At 36.5% G+C, this 19,265-nt stretch overlaps 1 protein-coding gene and 1 pseudogene across 9 annotated transcripts in view; one reads left to right on the forward strand and one right to left on the reverse strand.

Annotated features, from left to right (window-relative positions):
• Positions 1-19,265, reverse strand: part of CEP295 (centrosomal protein 295) — a gene marked incomplete at its 5' end in the record, with an annotated part of 63,021 nt that overhangs the window by 3,454 nt on the left and 40,302 nt on the right. For 3 of the 8 annotated variants that reach the window (XM_081266727.1, XM_081266725.1, XM_081266730.1), the window contains 11 exons: positions 824-998; positions 1,909-2,048; positions 2,831-3,079; positions 4,001-4,100; positions 4,603-4,706; positions 5,745-5,897; positions 10,832-10,975; positions 11,113-11,290; positions 12,510-15,957; positions 16,224-16,321; positions 16,727-16,864. In XM_081266727.1, coding sequence (XP_081122853.1) covers positions 824-998; positions 1,909-2,048; positions 2,831-3,079; positions 4,001-4,100; positions 4,603-4,706; positions 5,745-5,897; positions 10,832-10,975; positions 11,113-11,290; positions 12,510-15,957; positions 16,224-16,321; positions 16,727-16,864 — 4,927 coding nt within the window. Of the gene's footprint in view, positions 1-823; positions 999-1,908; positions 2,049-2,830; positions 3,080-4,000; positions 4,101-4,602; positions 4,707-5,744; positions 5,898-10,831; positions 10,976-11,112; positions 11,291-12,509; positions 15,958-16,223; positions 16,322-16,726; positions 16,865-19,265 lie in introns of those variants that run through there. The other 5 variants (XM_081266732.1, XM_081266726.1, XM_081266729.1 and 2 more) reach the window with 4 other exon arrangements.
• Positions 3,090-19,234, forward strand: LOC308633798 (peptidyl-prolyl cis-trans isomerase FKBP1A-like; annotated as a pseudogene). Its single transcript, XR_014024388.1, has 2 exons — positions 3,090-3,487; positions 17,113-19,234. The product of XR_014024388.1 is annotated as a peptidyl-prolyl cis-trans isomerase FKBP1A-like (transcript).

The following is a 19,265-nucleotide window of genomic DNA, read 5'->3' on the forward strand; positions in this document are numbered from 1 at the left end:
ACAGCTCCTAACACATATTGCCTCTTTTTCTAATGTTTAATAAACACAATTTGGGTATCAGACAAAATGATGATTTTCCTCTATGAAAGAACAATATTGATTTTGAACAAATAGAATAAAATGTACATGTATGTATGTTATGTGTATAGGTATATACATAGATACGTGTGTGTAAAAAAGTTCTATTAGGCTAGAACTAGAGGTAGAAGTAGAATTGAAGGTCAAGAGGTAACTCTTTGCTTTTTATATTACAAAGTTCAGTATTGTAAAAATGCAAACTAAACATTTTTTACTTCTGTTATTTTTTTAACTAAATACAAAAATACATAAAACCTCTAATACTGAGGACAGGAATGAGGACAAATCTAGGGGGACCAGGTATAATTTCCAAGGAAAGGGATGTAAGGAACCATGAAAAAAAAAATCACTTAAGTTAACCTTTTTTATTCCAGTCCCAGATACTATTTTTGCCCAATGTCCTATGTAAAAGATCATATATTGTTCCAGTGTCCTATTTATAGGACATTTTTATTTTCATTTTAAAAAAAAATATTTATTTTTTAGTTATAGGTGGACACAATATTTTATTTTTATGTGGTGCTGAGGATTGAACCCAGTGCCTCACACATGCTAAGCGAGCACTCTACCACTAAGCCACAACGCCAGCCCCTGTATTTTGATTCTTAATATGATCATAAAGGATATACAAGGTATAGATTTTGATTTCCAATACATTTTAATGCACCAGTATGCACCTAAAATATGTGCAGAATTGAAAACTTGGGATTTAATGGATTAACATTTTTTATTTAGTCATACCTACCCTCAATATCATCTGTAGCAAAACTCTGAGCTGCAGCTTGAGCCAGGTTAAGGTCCGGTGGCTGGTTTAGACTAGTGTTAAAAAAAGGATGCAAGCTGGCCTTTCTCAGTGCTGTGAAAGAAACTGTACTTTTGGGTGCAGTGGCACTGTGTCTTTCAGATGAAAGATCTGAGGTCTGACAGAAAAAAACAAGGAAAGGCTGATTGTATATTATTAGTTGTATCAATAATCACTGTTTCTTTGATATTACTCTTCCTTAATTACTACTTTACTAACACAGTAATACTTTGCTGATTTATAAACACAATTCTTTCAGTCAGTATGAGATGTAAGAAAAAGATTACTTAGGGAAAAAACCAGTGAACTAAACAAGTGGAAATTAATTTTCCGATTTATTCAAACAGTATGGGATATCAAGATGTTGGGCTGTGGAAGTAGAAAGTCCCAGGTTTGAATCTCACTTCCTTCACTGTGTAGGAAAATACTTTTAAAACTTTTGCAAAGTCATATTTACTTATTTAAATATGTTAAAACTGTACCAATGAAGTAAATTTTAAAAAGCAAACCAAAACAATTATCAGGCCTATATGGGGTCATATGCACTAGCTAAAGATACTGCAGATAGGATAAAATTCTAATTAGCTCTCTTCAATCTTGGTTCCACATTTAAAAACAAACACAGACATTCTGATTTAATTGATCTGGGGGATAGTCTGGGCATTGGGATCTTTTTTTTTTTTTTTTTTGGTACCAGGGATTGAAGTCAGGGACATTCAACCACTGAGCCACATGCCCAGACCTATTTTGTATTTTATTTAGAGACAAGGTATCTCTGAGTTGCTTGGTGATTTGCCATTGCTGAAGCTGGCTTTGAACTCTCGATCTTCCTGTCTCAGACTTCCAAGCCACTGGAATTACAGGTGTGTGCCACCACACCCAGCATAGCATTAGGATTTCTTAATAAAGTTTCCCTTTTATTTCTAAAAGGCAGTCAAGGTTGAGAACCATTGTTCAACAAAAGAAAAAAAGAATTAAAACTGTTCTTAAATATTCACTTGCAAAAAAGAGTATCTATTTTGATATACCTGGTAAAAGTTTCTGTCGTCTTGAGAAATCCCAGATGACAATGATGATAAATCAAAATCTGGATGCGGTTCTAAGGGTTTAAAGAGCTGACGATGCAGATTTGGAAAAATATGTTCCAATTCTGGAAAGTCAAGGTCAACTGTTGGAATTTTGAGGGGAATAAAAGGATAGTTATTTTTTTTTAAGATAGTTATTTTTTAAATTTAAAGTCTAGAAAATGAGTACTAAGAATATTCATTAAAATCCTTTTTTGGTAACTCCAATGCAACATAATTATTTTTTTCATGATCAGTAGATGCTTTCAAATTAAGTCCTATGATGATTATTTCCAAGGCACTAAAAAATATGGATCCTCTCTAAAACATTTGAAAAACATCAGTTTCCATTTCTATCAGCTTCTGACTTCTAGGGTTAATTAGGAATAACAGGTCATATACGATCATTGCTTTGCTATAATCTTTGCTGTTCTCACCTCAGGATCAATGATTAAAAAGAAAAAAGAGGGAAGGTGCACTGTACTCAGTATTACCATGGGCCAAAATTGTGCTTCATGTACTATTTCCTTCAAACTCTAACATTCTTCTTTTAGAGATGATAAAAGGGTATATTAAATTTTGCCCATAATTTCAGTTAGGAAATAGCCTATAATTCAAATATACTGAATTCTGAGCCCTACCTGACCCCACCTGGAATAGGGAACATTTCAAAAGCAAAGGAAGACTTGCTCATTAATCTCTCCTTGTTCTTCAGTCAAACTGGTTCCAGATACTTTCTCTAATTAAATGCCCTCTATATTTTCTATGGTATAACTATGTTGCATCAGGTGATAAAAACATGAAGCTCAAACAGTAAATTGAAACTAAGAAGAATAAAAGGTGAAAACTTAATTTATATGAAAGTATTCCTTTAAAACAATTTTACCCTGCAAGTCTGTTTTCTCAGGCCTCAAATCTGCTTCATTTATGTACTTGTCTGTGGTCTGCTGAAAGTGTGTGTGACCAGATGTAAATTCTTCTACTGCAGGCAACAGAGATTTATGAACATCTGAAGAGTTCTGCTGATGATAAATAACTTGTGTTGAAGGAATTATAGAACTTAAAATATCCATTTCCTCCTCTTTACTGCTGGTAGATTTTTGTTCCCGGTAGTCCATGTGCTCTGAAAATGACTCTGAAAATTGAGTTCAATGAAAATATTTGACATTAACAACATATTCTTTTTAACACTTCCTTAAAGACATATTCTGATAGAGACATGGCAATATATAATGCTAAAGATCAAGAAAGAAAGTTGCTCAGATTTCCACTGAATGGTAAAATGTGGCATGAGTAAATATTTCTCAAAGAGTTGTTGGCGATCTACAGAGCATCCTTGTGACTTCTAGTCTTATTTATTTATTGTGGTACCTGGCAGAGGGGGTGGATCGAACCCAGGCATGCTCTACTGCTAAGCTACACTTTCAGCCCTTTTAATTTTTTGAGACAGGATGTCAGTTGCTGAGGGACTTGCTAAGTTGCTGAGGCTAGCCTCCAACTTGGTATCCTCCTGCCTCAGCCTCTGGAGTCACTAGGATTACAGGTATGTGCAACTATACTCAGCTTTATTTTTTATTTTGAGACGGTCTCACTGAGTTGTCAAGGCTGGCTTTGAATTTGTTATCCTCCTGCCTCAGCCTCTCAAGTAGCAGAGATTACAAGCATATGTCACCACACCTACCTCCACTTTTAGAATGTCACACTGTCTAATACAGTTTTTTTTTTTTTTTTTTTTTTTGGTACCAGGACACTTAACCACTGAGCCACATCCCCAGGCCTTTTTTGTACTGAGACATGGTCTCACTGAGTTGCTTAGTGCCTTGCTTTTGCTGAGGCTGGCTTTGAACTCATAATCCTCCTGCCTCAGCCTCCCAAATCGCTGGGATTACAGGTGTATGCCACCATGCCCAACCACTGTCTTATATTTTATTTGGCATGAATACTTTGCTTTTGAGATTTAAAGAAACTATTCTCCCAGCTCTGCCCCGCCAAGTACACTATGAAAAAGCAATGTTTCCTCCCACCACTATATTGCAACTAAACTGGATGTTATTACCTGGATCCGTAAGGCTCAAATCTGTGTTTTCATAACTTATAAAGCTCCCAGTAGAAAGAGTTACTGAAGATAATGGCTCATGAAAAATTCGTTTGTCAGTCTAAAAATTTAAGGGAAATATTATATCATGATGTAGCTTGAAAAACTCTATAAACTCTAAAAATCTCAGAAATTGTCAATTCTGAGCTCAGGTCAAGTGTAGAAACCTTCATAGTTACAAAGGTCAGTAGTAAAATTTTTTCATCATTGCTCAGAAATGATTAGCCTTAGATAAACACTCCTAGATAAACTCTCTCTCTCCCCTCCCCAATCTCTCTCATCCATTAGCATGTCCTCAGTTATTCAGTTACCTTTGTGAACACACACACACACACACACACACACACACACCCAGACATAAGCCCCAACTGTTTTAAATGACTACAGTTTTGCTTCTCAGAACACTACAGATCATGCATCAGATTGACTAGGATGTCTTCTGATGTTCAGATTTGGCTATTTTCATCATTGATCCACTTTAATAAGAGCAGATCTCAGAGAACATAGACTTTATTTTTTCAACAAAAGTTCTAAAATTTAGTATATACAGAGACATTACTAACCTGATCATCTGGTTTTACAGCTGGACCCAGATGTGTACGCTCTTCCTCCTCCAGAGCATAACTTAATATTGCATGATTCTCAACATCAGATTCTTTGACTTTAACTAAAATATGAATTTCAGAATTCAAAATGAGGAGGAAATGGTTTGGATTAGAAAAAATTAAATTCTTAGCATCAGAGAGCACCATTCTGTGCTTTCCTACAATTTACTTTTTAAAATTGCCTTGTCTTAGAGTAAAAAGAAAATCTAGTTTTTGTTTAAAACACTGAGTAGCATATTTTTTTTTAACTGTAGTTGTCACTATTATTTCATGAATAAAATCCCTTAAGAATACATGAATGTTAGGTCTAAAAGATGGAAAAGGGCTATTTTCAATCTTATATGTTCATTTATTATAGATTTTTTTTTTACAAGAAGCATGTTATTATTTTCATACAGAAAAAGTTGAACAAGGGAAGTGAAATTTATTTAGAATATTAGTGATTTTGCTTTTAAATAGTTTCATTAAGTAAATACTAGTAGGAGGTCTATGAGGGTTGTAAGTTTTATATAGCTGGCAGTTCTACAAGTTTTGTGCTTAAAAGCCTATTTGTAACAATTCACATTTTAAATGAAATACAGTACTATGAAATATTATCTTTAAAAAGTTCTATATTTGGCACTCTATATTTGAGCTGTTCAGTGAAAAAGCCTCTGGGGTTATAGTTCAGTGGTAAAGCCTCTCTATCTATCTCCAACTGTTTTATGTATAATATGCTTACTGACTATATAGAATACAGTTCTAATACTGCTTTATTAGCTGTAAACCACTTTTTAAATATTTACCTTTTATAACCAGGTTCTTTTGTTTTAGCTCCCCTTCATTACTTCTTTTTTTATCATTGATCCACTTTAATAAGATAGTGCTGGATTAAACCCAGGGCTTGTACATGCTAAGTACACACTTTACCACTGAGCTATACCCCCAGCCTTTGCCCTCATTATTTTTTAACAAGTGCACAGAACAAGAGTATGGGTGTACCATAATGATATGATTACCAACAGTCACTGAGGTTATTCATCATCTTAGAAATCACCCTACAATAAATATCATTTAGTCCACATATCCCTGAGCACAACACCACCATATTCATCTCTCACCTGTTTCATCACCATCACTGCTGCAGACACTCTCTTGGACAGCTGGTTGAAGACAACCAACTGGAACACGGGCCACTGGGCTCCCAAAGAAAATTTGTTCTCGGCTTATTGAGACCCTCATGGGGTCTCTGTCTTGAGAAAAATTTTGATTACCTGGGAGGAATTAAAAAAAAAAAGTCATTAAATTTTTGCTTAAGTTTCCAGAGCTAGCTAAAACTAAAATGACAATTTAGATTAACTAATGATACCCCCATATCCTAACATTGATGATACTTCATTATTGATCACAGGAAAAATGCCTGGGAAACTTATTAACATTAGTAGTGTTTTAAGGTATAATATAAAGTTCAAAAATAGCAACAACAAATAGAAAGACATCAAATGAGGGGCTCAGAAGCGAGGGGAAAGTAATCAGGATGGCAAAAGGTAAGGATTTATAGGATTCTCTCATGTGCTGGTTCTTGACCTGGGTAAAAGAAACATGGTTATTCAGTGACTTGTAAATCACTGAAATAAAGCCTTACAATTAGTGTATCTCTTTGTTATACTTTGACACAAAAATAAAAACAAGCAGAGGCCCATGAGATACCCTAAAGAAGCAAGCCAATCTACCGTGCAGAATCAGATAAAACTTGGGAATTAAACAGACTAGAATATTATGAAAGGAAGATGTGTCCAGGAAGAGAAAAAAGGGATCATGTTTAAAACTACATACTTGGAACAATTAGGTCTTCTGGTCTCCTGATCTCCCTATCTCTCAACATCATCCTGAGATGAGGCCTGTTTTCTAGATAAACAGTATTCAATACACTCTGAATTCAGGGGCATTAGGCACAGAAATGAGGCAAGGGTGGGAGTGACAGACACATTGAGGGAATCAGGCATCAAAGTCTGCACTGTCAACCCATCTTCCTCAGGTCTGGCTCCAGTGCCAATAGAAAGGCTTGTGCAGGTGTTACAGGATCTTCCTTTTAAGAAAAAGAACTACAGATATTAAGTTGAGAGTCTCTGATGAAAAAGGCATACCTTTCCCACCGGTCCTCCAGCAGGACTTTTAGTATACTACTCAAATATGCAAAGCACTAGAGGAAATCCTCTAAAATGTCAGACAGAGAAAACAAAAGAACTCCAGATAAACAGAAAATACAGAACCCTAACAAACAAATAAAAAAATCTGTAAATATTTAGAATAGATACATTCTAGATCCATGAAACAGAATGAATATTATGAAAAGGCTGGGGTGGGGGGGGGAACAGGGACAGAATGAAAAACCAACCTTTGGGAAACTATATTAAAACTTCATCTTTATTATCAGCCTCCGAAAGGAGTCTTTTAGGACTTTTTGCTAATTGCCCCGTCCGCATGACATTTTAATAACTGCTTTCTACATAACAAGAATACCTTTTTTTCATCTTCCTCCAAACCAGTTTTTGCCTCCTTAGGGAAAAATAACATTCTTGTTAAGAATGACCTTATTATATTGGCATAGTGGTGTACACCTGTAATCTCAACATCTGAGGAGACTGATGGAGGAGGATCTAGAGTTCAAAGCCAGTCTCAGCAACTTAGCGAGGCCCTGTCTCTAAGTAAAATATTAAAAAAGGCACCTCTGGGTTCAATCTCTGGTACCAAAAAAAAAAAAAAAAAAAAAAAAAAAGATTGACCTTGTTCAACTTCCAACTAAAAGATATTCCACAAACAGAGAAAACAGTGTAAACTATGTAAAAAATTATATTAAGAAGTGTTAGGACAGACATTATACAGAAACCTATTTATCAGACAAAGGCGCTTAAATCAAGAAGCAAGATCATGAAGGGCCTTGTAGATGAAGTCAGGGCCTTCAGCTAATTTAGACTCATTCCTCCAATCAACAGGAACCACTGCAGAGTTTTAAGTGGGGAAAAAGAGGGAGATTACTCTGAATATGCCATTGGAAAATGAACAGGAATAAAGCAAGAGTTGAAATAAGGAGACACTGCAAGTTTTAGCAGGTATTCAAGAAAAAAAAATGATACTCTGAATTAAATGAGTGACAGCAGGAATGGAAAGAAGTGGGCAGATTCAAGAGTTCAGAGTAGAACTGAGACTTGGTAGTTTATTGGGTGTTGGGAGATATCAATAAGAGAAGTATTGAAACTTGAAATGTGGATACTATTTAATGAAAAAAGAAGGCTGGAAGATAGAATGGAGATAAGGGATTATGTTAATTTCCCTTTTAGACAAGATGACATTTTTGCAATTTCAAACATGATTCATTAAATTAGAAAAATCAATGATGAGCACTTCCTCATAATCTGAATTATAGAAAGCACTAATCAGTTCCTAAAGAGTTGTGGTTTGTCAAATAATGTAAAACAGGAAAAAAACTTCCAAAGCCTAGTAATAAAATCATTACTTTATAAGCTCCTTAAGAAAACAGAAAGGGAGCCGGGCATGGTGACACATGCCTGTAATCCCAAAGGCTGGGGAGGCTGAGGCAGGAGGATTTCAAATTCAAAGCCAGCCTCAGCAACAGCAAGGTGCTAAGCAAGTGAGACCCTGTCTCTAAGTAAAATACAAAATAGGGATGGGGATGTGGCTCAGTGGTCCAGTGCCCCCTGAGTTCAATCTCTGGTACCCTTCCTCCCTCCAAAAAAAAAAAAAAAAAACCCAAAACAGAAAGGGGACTGGTTCTTAGGAGTTACTCTGAGTGATTCTGAAGGCATCATAATACCTGATCTTAAATTATACTATATAGCTATACTAACAAAAAGGACATGGTATTGGCATCAAAGTGGATGTGAAGACCAATGGAATAGAAGACACAGAGACAAACCCAATTGTTATGGTTATCTGACACTTGACAAAGGTGCCAAAAATATATGTTGGAAAAAATATAGCCTTTTTAAGAAATGGTGCTGAGGAAACTGGAAATACATGTGAAGAATAAAAGTAGATTCTTTACCCTGCACAAAAGTCAGATCAATGTGGATCAAAAACTTATAAAACCAGAAAGAAACTTTGAAAATGCTAGAAGAAAAAACATAGGGTCAACACTCCAAATTCCTTAACAAGACCCCTAAAGCTCAAGAAATAAAACCAAGAATTAAAAAGTGGGACAGCATCAAATTTAAAAGCTTCTGCACAGCAAAGGAAATGATTAAGAGTGTGAAAAGAGGGGCTGGGGTTGTGGCTCAGTGGTAGAGCGCTCGCCTCTCATGTGTGAGACCTGGGTTCGATCCTCAGCACCATGTAAAAATAAATAAAATAAAGATTTTGTGTCCATGAATAAAAAAAAAAAATTTAAAAAAAAGAATGTGAAAAGAGAGCCTACAGAATGAGAGAAAATCTTTGCCAGATACTCCTAATAAGCAAATAATATTCAGAATATAAAGATCTCAAAGAGATCACACACACAAAAATCAAATTAGTAAGTTGCCAAAATAACTAAGCAAGCATTTCTCAAAAGAAGAAAATACAAATGGCCAACAAATTTATGAAAAATGTTCAATTCCCCTAGCAATCAGGGAAATGCCAATCAAAACTACACTGAGATTTCATTTCACTCCAGTCATAATGGCAATCATCAAGAATATAAATAAAATAAATGCTGGTGGGGATGTGAGAAAAAGATAAGCTCATAATTGTTGGTAGGACTGCAAATTAGTACAACCACTCTATAAACAGTAGATTCCTCAAAAGATTAGGAATGAAACCACATATAATCCAATCTTCCCACTCCTTGGTATTTATCCAAAAGAATTAAAATCAGTATACTATAGTGAATCAGCTACTCAGAGTTTATGGCAGTGAAATTCACAATAGCCAAGTTATGAAATCAGCCCGGGTGCCCTTCAATAGATGAATGGATTAACAAAATGTCATTTATGTACACATGGAGTTTTATTCAGTGTAAAGAAGATTGAAAATATGGCATTTGCTGGTAAATATATGAAAATAGAAAATATCATGCTAAGTGAATTAAGCCAGAATCAGAAAATAAGGATCAAATGTTTTTCTCATGGGGAAGCAGGGGGTGGGGATCAATATCATAAGGATAGGAGATTGAGGAGGAGGAGGGACAGGAAATGTGAGAAATTCAGAATGAAATTTGACAACATTATGCTATGTACATGTATAAATATGCCATAGTGAATTCCACTTTTATGTGTATTTATAAAGCACCAATAATAAGAGTAAACAGATAAATAGAAGGAAGACCACTAGAGTAAAGAAAGGAGAATAGTGGGGAGAGAAAAGGGGAGGAAAGAGAAGGCACTGGGGACCAAATGGAGCAAATCAAATTTTATACATGTATGATTATGTCAAAATGAACCCTACTATTATGTGTAACTTTAATATACTAATAAAGCATTAAAAAAAGGGGTTACTCTGGCTCTCTACCTTCCTTAATTCTTCCAAACAATCAGAAATGAAGACACAATACTTTATGGCTGAAGACCAAAACAGCTAGTGTTAATTAATTTAATTATATTATCATTAAAGATGCCAATTTCCTCCTTAAAAGATTTGCTTTGATAAACGTGATCACAAAAATTATTTGGTGAGTCTGAAATCTAAAAATAATTATGAAATTCAGATAGGACTGCTCACAAAATATTGCAGAAAGGAATATTTCCAGGTAAATGAATGTAGGAAGAAGTATGGTAAAGAAATACATCTGTTCTAATTGTCATTAAAGCCAGGATTTTAAGTGTTAATAATTATCCTGCAATAAATATAGGAAAAAAGTTGTGAAAGTACTAAAATAGAAAAGTGATAAGGGAAAAGATAAAACAAACAAGAAACAAGTTTAGAATGCAGACAAGTTCAGAAGCAGAGAGAATAAAGAGCATCAGAAACAGAATATCAAAGAATTTTGTCTGCAGTAAATTTGTTTCCCTCACATGTCAGATACACTGGTTACCCAATGCCACATGTCTTTAAGTCCAAGAAATACTATTACATAAATACTACTTATGTAAATCAGTTTTTTCCTTTCAAAAGTACTCAACAACTAAGTCTCTAAATTTTAGCCTCTTCAAAGAAGGTAGAAAACTAACAAACCATGAAAATATCTTTTTATCTTATCAAACCATCTATTTACCTGGTATAGAAGTTCTGCCACTAGGTGGAGATTCTACTTCTTGTATAGCACTAAGTTCATGTTGGTTTAAGTCTAATCCAGATTTAACTCTGGCTACAGGTGGCTTTGAGGTTCTTCTACCTGGTTCTTTGTCCAGGTGCTCACCTATCACATCAAGGACAAAGTTAGGCACAATGAAAATCTATTAACATACTGTAAATTTTTCTACAACCAGGAAACTTCAGGGGATGAAAGCAAAGAATAATCAGCAGAATAATTACAATAAAATGCAATTATCTTACCACTTTGCTTGGCACTACCATCTTCAGAAAACAACCAATTATCATCAGAGTTGCTCTTATCTGCATCTCTAATGCTTTGCTGATCATTTCTTGTTAGGTCTTGGATATGAGGAAGCCATTCTCTGAGATGCTCCATCTCCTGTGTTTTTAAAACATTTTCAACTGAGAGCTTACTTGCCTAAAAAAGTGGGCGGATGGGGGTGGGGATGACAAAAGTGGAGGAATTATGAGAAGAATTCCTTATATTTACATTTTTCTTTCTAAATTAGAAACTCAAGTAAATAGTTCCATCACTTATACTATTATAATTTTCTCCAGATTAAAAGAGATATGCTTCCAATATTAAAAGGGTAATATTCCCTTTAAAAAATATAACCATGCTTAGCATCCAACTAAAACTAAACCTTCACTGTTCCTTTCAATAAGAGATTATACTTGTGTATCCTCCTCTGTTTTTCTTTCCCATTAATTTTCCTCCAAATGACAAATTAAGTCCCTAGGACTTAACTGCTCCTTGACTCACTCAACTCAAGCTTCTCCTGAACATCAAGGATTTGTAGAACTATTTATATTAAATAATAAGGTTTAAGAAGTAGCATTTTAAAATAAAATGGATACATTCATATTTAGGAAAGCACATTTTCAACTCCCAAGTAGATAAACTATGAATTTGAGTGACTATGCCAGTCTTGTCAACAATTCAAACCCAAGTCCAGCTCTCCATCAGCCTAAAATCATGACAGCTTAAAAGTCAGTCAATAGGTCCCTTAAGGAAGAAAACAGAACTGATTTTGATCCATATATAAATGTCAACAAAGTGTTATACATTAAGAGTACAAGGTGTGTTAATGCCTATGAAAAATTCTGCTAAACAGTTTATTTTTACAATTTTAATCTACGATGAGTTTAAAACCCACTATAACAAACGTTCAAATAAGAATCTATATTCTTTTGTGATAGTTGCATTTAAATTGGTTGAGTTTCAAATAATCTCATAATCACCACAGAAGATTGATCAATTTTTGTTTTAATTTCCAATGTGTAGGGTAGGAAATTACAGCACAGTTAAGATCAAAACTTATTCTCAGTAACTAAAAACTGTTGGTATAGGATCAAAACTGAGTGAGGTTTTACCCTGCATTGTTTTTTTGTTTTGTTTTGGTACCTGGGATTGAACCAGGGGTGCTTAACCATTAAGCCACATACATTCCCAGCCCTTTTTACATATTTTTAATTTAGAGACAGGGTCTCACTGAGTTGCACAGGTCCTGACTAAGTTGCTGAGGCTGAACTCACAATCCTCCTGCCTTAGCCTCCTAAACTGCTAGGATTACAGGTGTGCGCCACCACTCCTGACTCCAACGTTTAATTCTTAAGTATGTAAGTTTAAAACATACCTGCCTGCCCTTAAAGAAATCCTTCAAAGTTTCCTGATGTTTCTGGATCTGCTGCTGCAATGCTGTTTGTCTCTGTAAAAGCAATTCTTCCTGGGCTTTTTGGCTATATTGTAGAACTTCTTTTTGTAGATCCATCTGCTTCTGAAGATCCATCTTATCTTGCTGTGCTAAGACAGGCTGTGAAAGTCTAGACTGAAATCTTGGAATTGTAGAATCACTTGAAGGAGCTGCGTGTCCATTTTTAGGTGAATACAATTCACAAATGCTTTCAGATTTAGCTTCTGCAAAAGGTAGTGGAATGAATGAATGCTCTAATTCCTTAGATTGAAACAAAGAAGAGAGGTCATACTCAGCATATTCACTTTTGTTTAACTGACTTTGTTTGTTTAAAAGCAGTTCTTCCCGAGGTTTTTCATTAGAATTTACCATGCTCCTTTCTAGGTAAAACTGTGCTGTCAAATTATTTTGCTGAAGCAGAATAGGTTGTGAAAAACTCAAAAGCCTGTCTTGTGATGTTACGGTTTCAGTATCACCAATTTTGGTGGCAGAAGATTTTTGCATTCTTTCAGAGTTAGCAGCAGGCAATGTTTTCTGGGAAAGGAATGAAGAGGAACTAATTTGCTCAGATGATACCCTTTTCTCCAATTTACTTAATCTTTGCAAAAGCAGTTCTTCTTGGACTTCCTGTCCAGATCGAATGACTTTCCTTTGTGTATCTAACTGCTGTTGAAGCACCTTTATATCACCATGGTGAGGTTGGATAAAATCCTTCAAAGATACTTTTTCCTCAAATTTACATTGTCGGGGCAACACAAACTCTTTCTGAGTTTTCTCAATAGAAGGAAAGGAAATTGTCTGTGCATTCAACTGTTCCTGAAGTACAATCGAATTATCTTGTTGAGTTAAAACAGGTGGTGATAAACCCCAGAGCCTATCAGGCAATTTTTGCATCTCAGAATGACTTGAGGAAATTATACTATCACTGATAGTTGGACAAAGTTCTTGGGTTCTTTCAGATTCAGTAGGAGATAAAGATAGCAGTAGTGAGGAAGAGGTCCCCACCTGCTCAGGGGACATCCTTCCCTTCCACCTACTCTGTTTATCTAAAAGCATTTCTTTCTGAGCTTCCTGTCTAGATTGAATGAAGGCTTCCCTCTGTGTAGCTAACTGTTCTTGAATTGCCTTCAAATTATCTTGTTGAGGCTGGATACGTTGTGATATCTTCAAAAGTCTATCCTGCAATTCTGGAATCTGTAAATGCCTGGAGGGAACTTTACTATCACTATCTGTTGAAAGAGGTTCCGGCATTGTAACAGAGTCAGCAGAGGCGAAGGAAGTAAATGAAAGTTGTCTTAATTGGGGTATGAAGGAAGACAAGCCAGTCTGGTCAGAAGATGTATTTTCTTGGGTTTTCTGGCTGAAAGGAAAATCCTTTCTCTCTGTGTCTAGCCAATCTTGGTGCTCCTCCAAATTATCTTGTAGAGGTAGTATATGTTTTGAAATTCTCAAAAATCTTTCCTGAAATCTTGGGATCTTAGAATGGCTTAAGGGAACTGTACTGTCACTCTTAATTGACATAAACTCCTGTGATCTTTCAGATTCAGCTACCTGGGATACAGGTAAAGAGATACCAGTCTGTTCAGAAGAAATTTTTCTCTTCAATTCATTTTGTTCAGGTACAAATTCCTGAGTTTGTACTACTTGTCCAGCATCAAGTACTACCCTCTGTATGTGTGACTGTTCCTGCAATGTTGTCAAATTTTCTTGTTGTGGCAGGATATGGTATGGAAAACTGAGAGACTTATCCTGAAGAGCTGGGATCATCAAATCACTAGGAGGAGTTATATTCTCCTCCTCAGATAAATAAAGTTTCTGAACTCTCCTAGGCTCAGCTTTAGCAGAAACCTGCAAGTCATCTGAATGTTGAGCAACCACTGTTGAGTATGAAGAACTCACCTGCCCAGATTTATCATCCCCCAAATCCCTTTGTCTGTGGAAAAGTAAGTCCATCTGAGCATCATGTCTGGCCTGAAGAGTATCCCTCTGTGTAGTCAGCTGTTCTTGGAGCAACTTTAAACTATCATGCAGAGGTCGGAACTGTTGTAGAAAACTTGAAAACCCATCCTGAGATTCTGGGATTTCAGATTGGTTTGAGAGAAGTCCTTTTTCACTCTTGGAGAATTGCTGCTCCTGGATTTTCCCAGATTTTCTATCTGCAAAAGGTAGTGAAGAACGTGTATGCTCAGTTACCTGATGTGGCAGAGAAGAAGGCTCGGCCTGTGCATAACTTATTTTTCCATCTAACTCACTTTGCTTAGGTATGAATAAGACTTCCTGGGCTTCCCGTCTAGCCTGAAGGTTATCCCTTTGAACATTCAACTGTTCTTGGAGAAGTTTAGAGTCATTTTGCTGTGATAAGATAGATTGTGAAAAACTCAAAAGCCTATCCTGAAGGCCTGAGGTGACAGGATCACTTGAGGAAAGTGTAGTAGTATTCTTGGTTGGAGAAGCTTCTTGGATTTTCCCTGATTCAGCTTTGGCAGAAGGCAGTGAAGTAAAAACATCTGGAGTTACCATTGGGAGGAATACAGGGCGTCCAATTTGCTCTTCCAATTCTTTCTGTTTGGACAAAAGCAATTGCTCCTGAGCTTCCTGTCTTGCCTGAAGGACTTCCTTCTGTAGTTCTAATTGTTTCTGGAGAGACTTCAAATTATCTTGCTGGGCTGTGATAGTCTCTGGGGATGACAAAGGTCGATCATGCATTTGGCTGATTACAGAATGACTTACAGAAACTGAACTTCTATTCACTGTTTCTTGAACTTTTCCAGATTTAACTTTAACAGGAGGAATACTAAAAGAGCCCTCAGGTAGGAATAAAGAAGTTTCAGTTAGCCTGGAAGATAAATTTTCACTGTTCTCTGATAATATTTGCTGAGAATCTAAAGTCTGAGAGGTTGTTGCCATAGATGTTTTAGATATTTTTCTAGTATCCTGCAATTCCACTGGCCTATCATGTGACAAAGCTCTTGAAAGTATGTGAGAAACTTTAGGGATCAATTCATAGTCACTCTGTTGTGTTTCAGTTTGAGAGGATTGTCTTAGATATTTTTGTGATTCCAAAGACTGCTTGGCTAAAACATCTGAAGTGCTTAATATTTCTGTTGTTTTTACCTGTCCTTGTGGAAAGTGATTTTGTTTCAGTACCTGAATATGATCTTGTTCTAATTTTGAGAACTGTATGGATTTCATAGGTTGATATTTGTTATGACTCTGACTTTGATCCCAGTGCTCTGATACAGCAGTGGGTTTTTCAGATTTCCATGGTGGTACTGATATAATAGGATCAGAAATCAATGATGAAGCTGATGTGGATGGGTACCTTCTTTTTAATATAGTTTGATATTCAAGTAATTGTTTCCTGGCTGTTTCAACAGATTGCCTATGTAACCTACCAAAAACAAACAAACAAAAATTAATATTACTTTTTAGTTAAAAAAAAAAAGCCCCACATTTTCAAATGTTTTTATATTACATTTAAACAACAACAAAAAAACATCAATCTAGGGTTGGTCATAATCATGGTGGAAAAGGAACGATATTATACTTCCCTTAGAAAAATGCTAAAGGAATTCCAATTACATCTTCATGTAAACCAAATAATAAATCCCAAAGATGGAGCTTACTGTCACATAGAAATGATACCCTAGCTAATACCTGTTTTGTTGTAAAAGCTGTTGTTGATAGTTGTGGATCATCTGCCTATGACTGTTGTCATCAGCAACCACAGTGCATGGTGCAGAAGCAGTGCCAACCTAAGAAAAGACAGAGCTACTAATTAAAAGGCAAATTCAGGAACAAACACTAAAGTATCTTATATAAACTCAAATTCTATAGTTGTAGATTTCCATACAGCTTTTTATATTCTTTTTTAATAAAAAGACTGATACTTTTATAAGAAGTAAGAAATGAAGTAATCACCATTCTGTTTCAAATCCAAAAGTTCCACATATACACGACACACAAGTCATAGTCATGTCTATGCTGGCATCCCAGAGAAACTAAAAGCAGAGAGCCATTAGGTTGGTACACACTTTTTATATATACATTATTAAATATATAACAATTAGACATTTTACTTTTCTGAATGCTAGGACTGTTCATATTTTCAATATTGCCCCCCAGTGATTTATGCAGTGACAAGATTTCTGGCATCCTACCCCAGAGTGTTGAGCTTTTTTTCTTTTTTCTTCTTCTAGCTGAGCCCTGAAGCAATCAGTTTCTAATCTTAACTTCTGTTGTTCAATTTGTTCAAGTAATTCCAACTGCTTTTGTTTCTGCTCTTCTATTTCCATTATCTAGGTAATAAAAATACTATTGGTCTATTAACAACAAACTCATATAAAAGAAAAGTTGATATGTGTTACAGTAACAAGAAATAGTTCTCATCACCAAGAATACCTATTGACCACAACTGGTGTTTTATCTGTTAGTGGCACTGTCAAAGGAAGGGTGGGAGTATAAGATGGGAAAGGAGGGAAAAAAAAAATGAAAAGAAGGGTAAAGCATAAGAAGGAGTAAACACATTAACTATTCTGTTTTATAGGAGTACAAGGAGAGCCTGATCGCCACTGAAGAACCTCCTCCAGAGAAGCAGCAAGCAGTGTGGTCAAATTCTATTTTACATCTTTAATTTTACATTGTTCCCAGTATAAATGACTGAAGAAATTAAATATTGAAACCCCCATAGCACTCTGATTTCTTAGGAATACCCATTAAGAGAGAAGTTATCTAGAAGCCAAAGGACTAGTCTGTTTTGTTGCCTGTCAAATGTACCACCTTGAAAAGTTCCTGATACACAAAATACTGAATGAAAAAGTGGGAAAAGGCACAGATGTATTTTGCAAAGAGGAATGTTTTGAACTAATACTTTACTTATATCTAATCAGGCAATAGTGGCTATATAGAGTGGTGTTCCTGTCCTCTCTTAGTTTCCTTCACTTAGGATCCACTGAATTTATATTGTTGACAGTTCCATAGCACCTCTAAACTGTATTGTCAATACACATCATTGTTTACATTTACATGAATTAAAATTAAAATTTAAAATTTAATACTTCAGCTTGCACTAGCCGCTTTAAGGACTCACAGCTCAAGGGGCTTGTAGCTACCACATTGGACAGATGTGGAACATTTCCATCACACAAAGTCCTATTGGACAATGCTGTTCTAGAATATCTGAGAATAAATACCAACTCATAGAATTCTCACTCCCCAGCTATATTTCTGCGAAAAACTATACCTATAAATTGGAATAATTTAGCCTCCTTCAAGGTAATCTGTATTTAAAAAATCACTTATTAAAAGTAGAATAGAGACCAAATTTACAGTTAAGGAGGTTGAACTTAAAATTTTTCCTCTTAGAACCGCCGCCAGGTCCGCTCACGGTCCACGCCGCCCGCCCAGCGTCCGCCGCCGCCACCACGATGGGAGTGCAGGGCGCACCTTCCCGAAGCGCGGCCAGACCTGCGTGGTGCACTACATTGGGATGCTTGAAGATGGAAAGAAATTTGATTCTTCCCGGGACAGAAACAAGCCCTTTAAGTTTATGCTAGGCAAGTAGGAGGTGATCCGAGGCTGGGAAGAAGGGGTGGCCCAGATGAGTGTGGGTCAGAGAGCCAAACTATCTCCCCAGACTATACCTATGGTGCCACTGGGCACCCGGGCATCATCCCACCACACGCCACTCTGGTCTTCAATGTGGAGCTTCTAAAACTGGAATGACAAAAGTGGCCCCTCCCTCAGCCCCCCGTTCCTGGATCTGCCATGGAGGGATCCGGTGCCTCCAGACGCATGCACATGAATCCATACGGAGCTTTTCCTGGCGTCCCACTACACTTTGTATAAACATGTACCCTGACTGAATGTGTTCTGTCACTCAGCTTTGCTTCCGACACCTCCATCTCCCCTTCCCCTTTCTCCTTGTATGTGTGTTTACCTAAACTATATGCCATAAACCTCAAGTTAGTCGTTTTGTTTTCATTTTGGGGTGAAGATTCAGTTTCAGTCTTTAGGATCTAGGTTTCCATATAAGTATCTTGACAGGTATCAACAGCACAAGTGATGGGTTAACTTTAGAATAGGAATTGGTGTTGGGGGGTGGGGTTTGCAAGAATCTTTATTTTATTTTATTTTTTGGATGAAATTTTTATCTATTATGTATTAAACATTCTTGCTGCTGCGCTGCAAAGCCATAGCAGATTTGAGACGCTGTGGAGGGCTGAATTACTCTCCGATGTGAGAAATGTCCTTGGGTTAAATTCAAAGCCCTACCCAAAACTGCAGTGGGGAGGGGAGGGCCTTTTCCTCACCAGCCAACCCCCTCCCCAGAACCCCTCTGCCTTTTGAAAGCAGATCACTTTCACTGCGATGTTGGACACTACAGGTATCTGTCCCTGGGCCAGCAGGGACCTCTGAAGCCACCTTTGTGACCTGGCTGGTTTTGGTTTGGGGTCTTTTGGGGGTTTTTTGTTTTGGGGGTTTTTTCCCTTTCTTTCCTCCATCTTGTGGTTTTTCTAATGGATTTTCAGAACTTTTGTTATATCGAAGCTATCCAAGTTCCACTTCGTAAATTTTAAGAACCTTAATTGAAAGTTTAAATTGAAGGTGCTGTTTGTAGACTTCAACACCCAGTGAAAGCCCGGCCATCGTGACACATCCTGGAGTGTACTCTCATTAAACGCTGCTGGCCAACGAAGC

Source organism: Spermophilus citellus (genome assembly GCF_964194105.1).
Source record: "Spermophilus citellus genome assembly, chromosome: 2".
Taxonomy (NCBI): domain Eukaryota; kingdom Metazoa; phylum Chordata; class Mammalia; order Rodentia; family Sciuridae; genus Spermophilus; species Spermophilus citellus.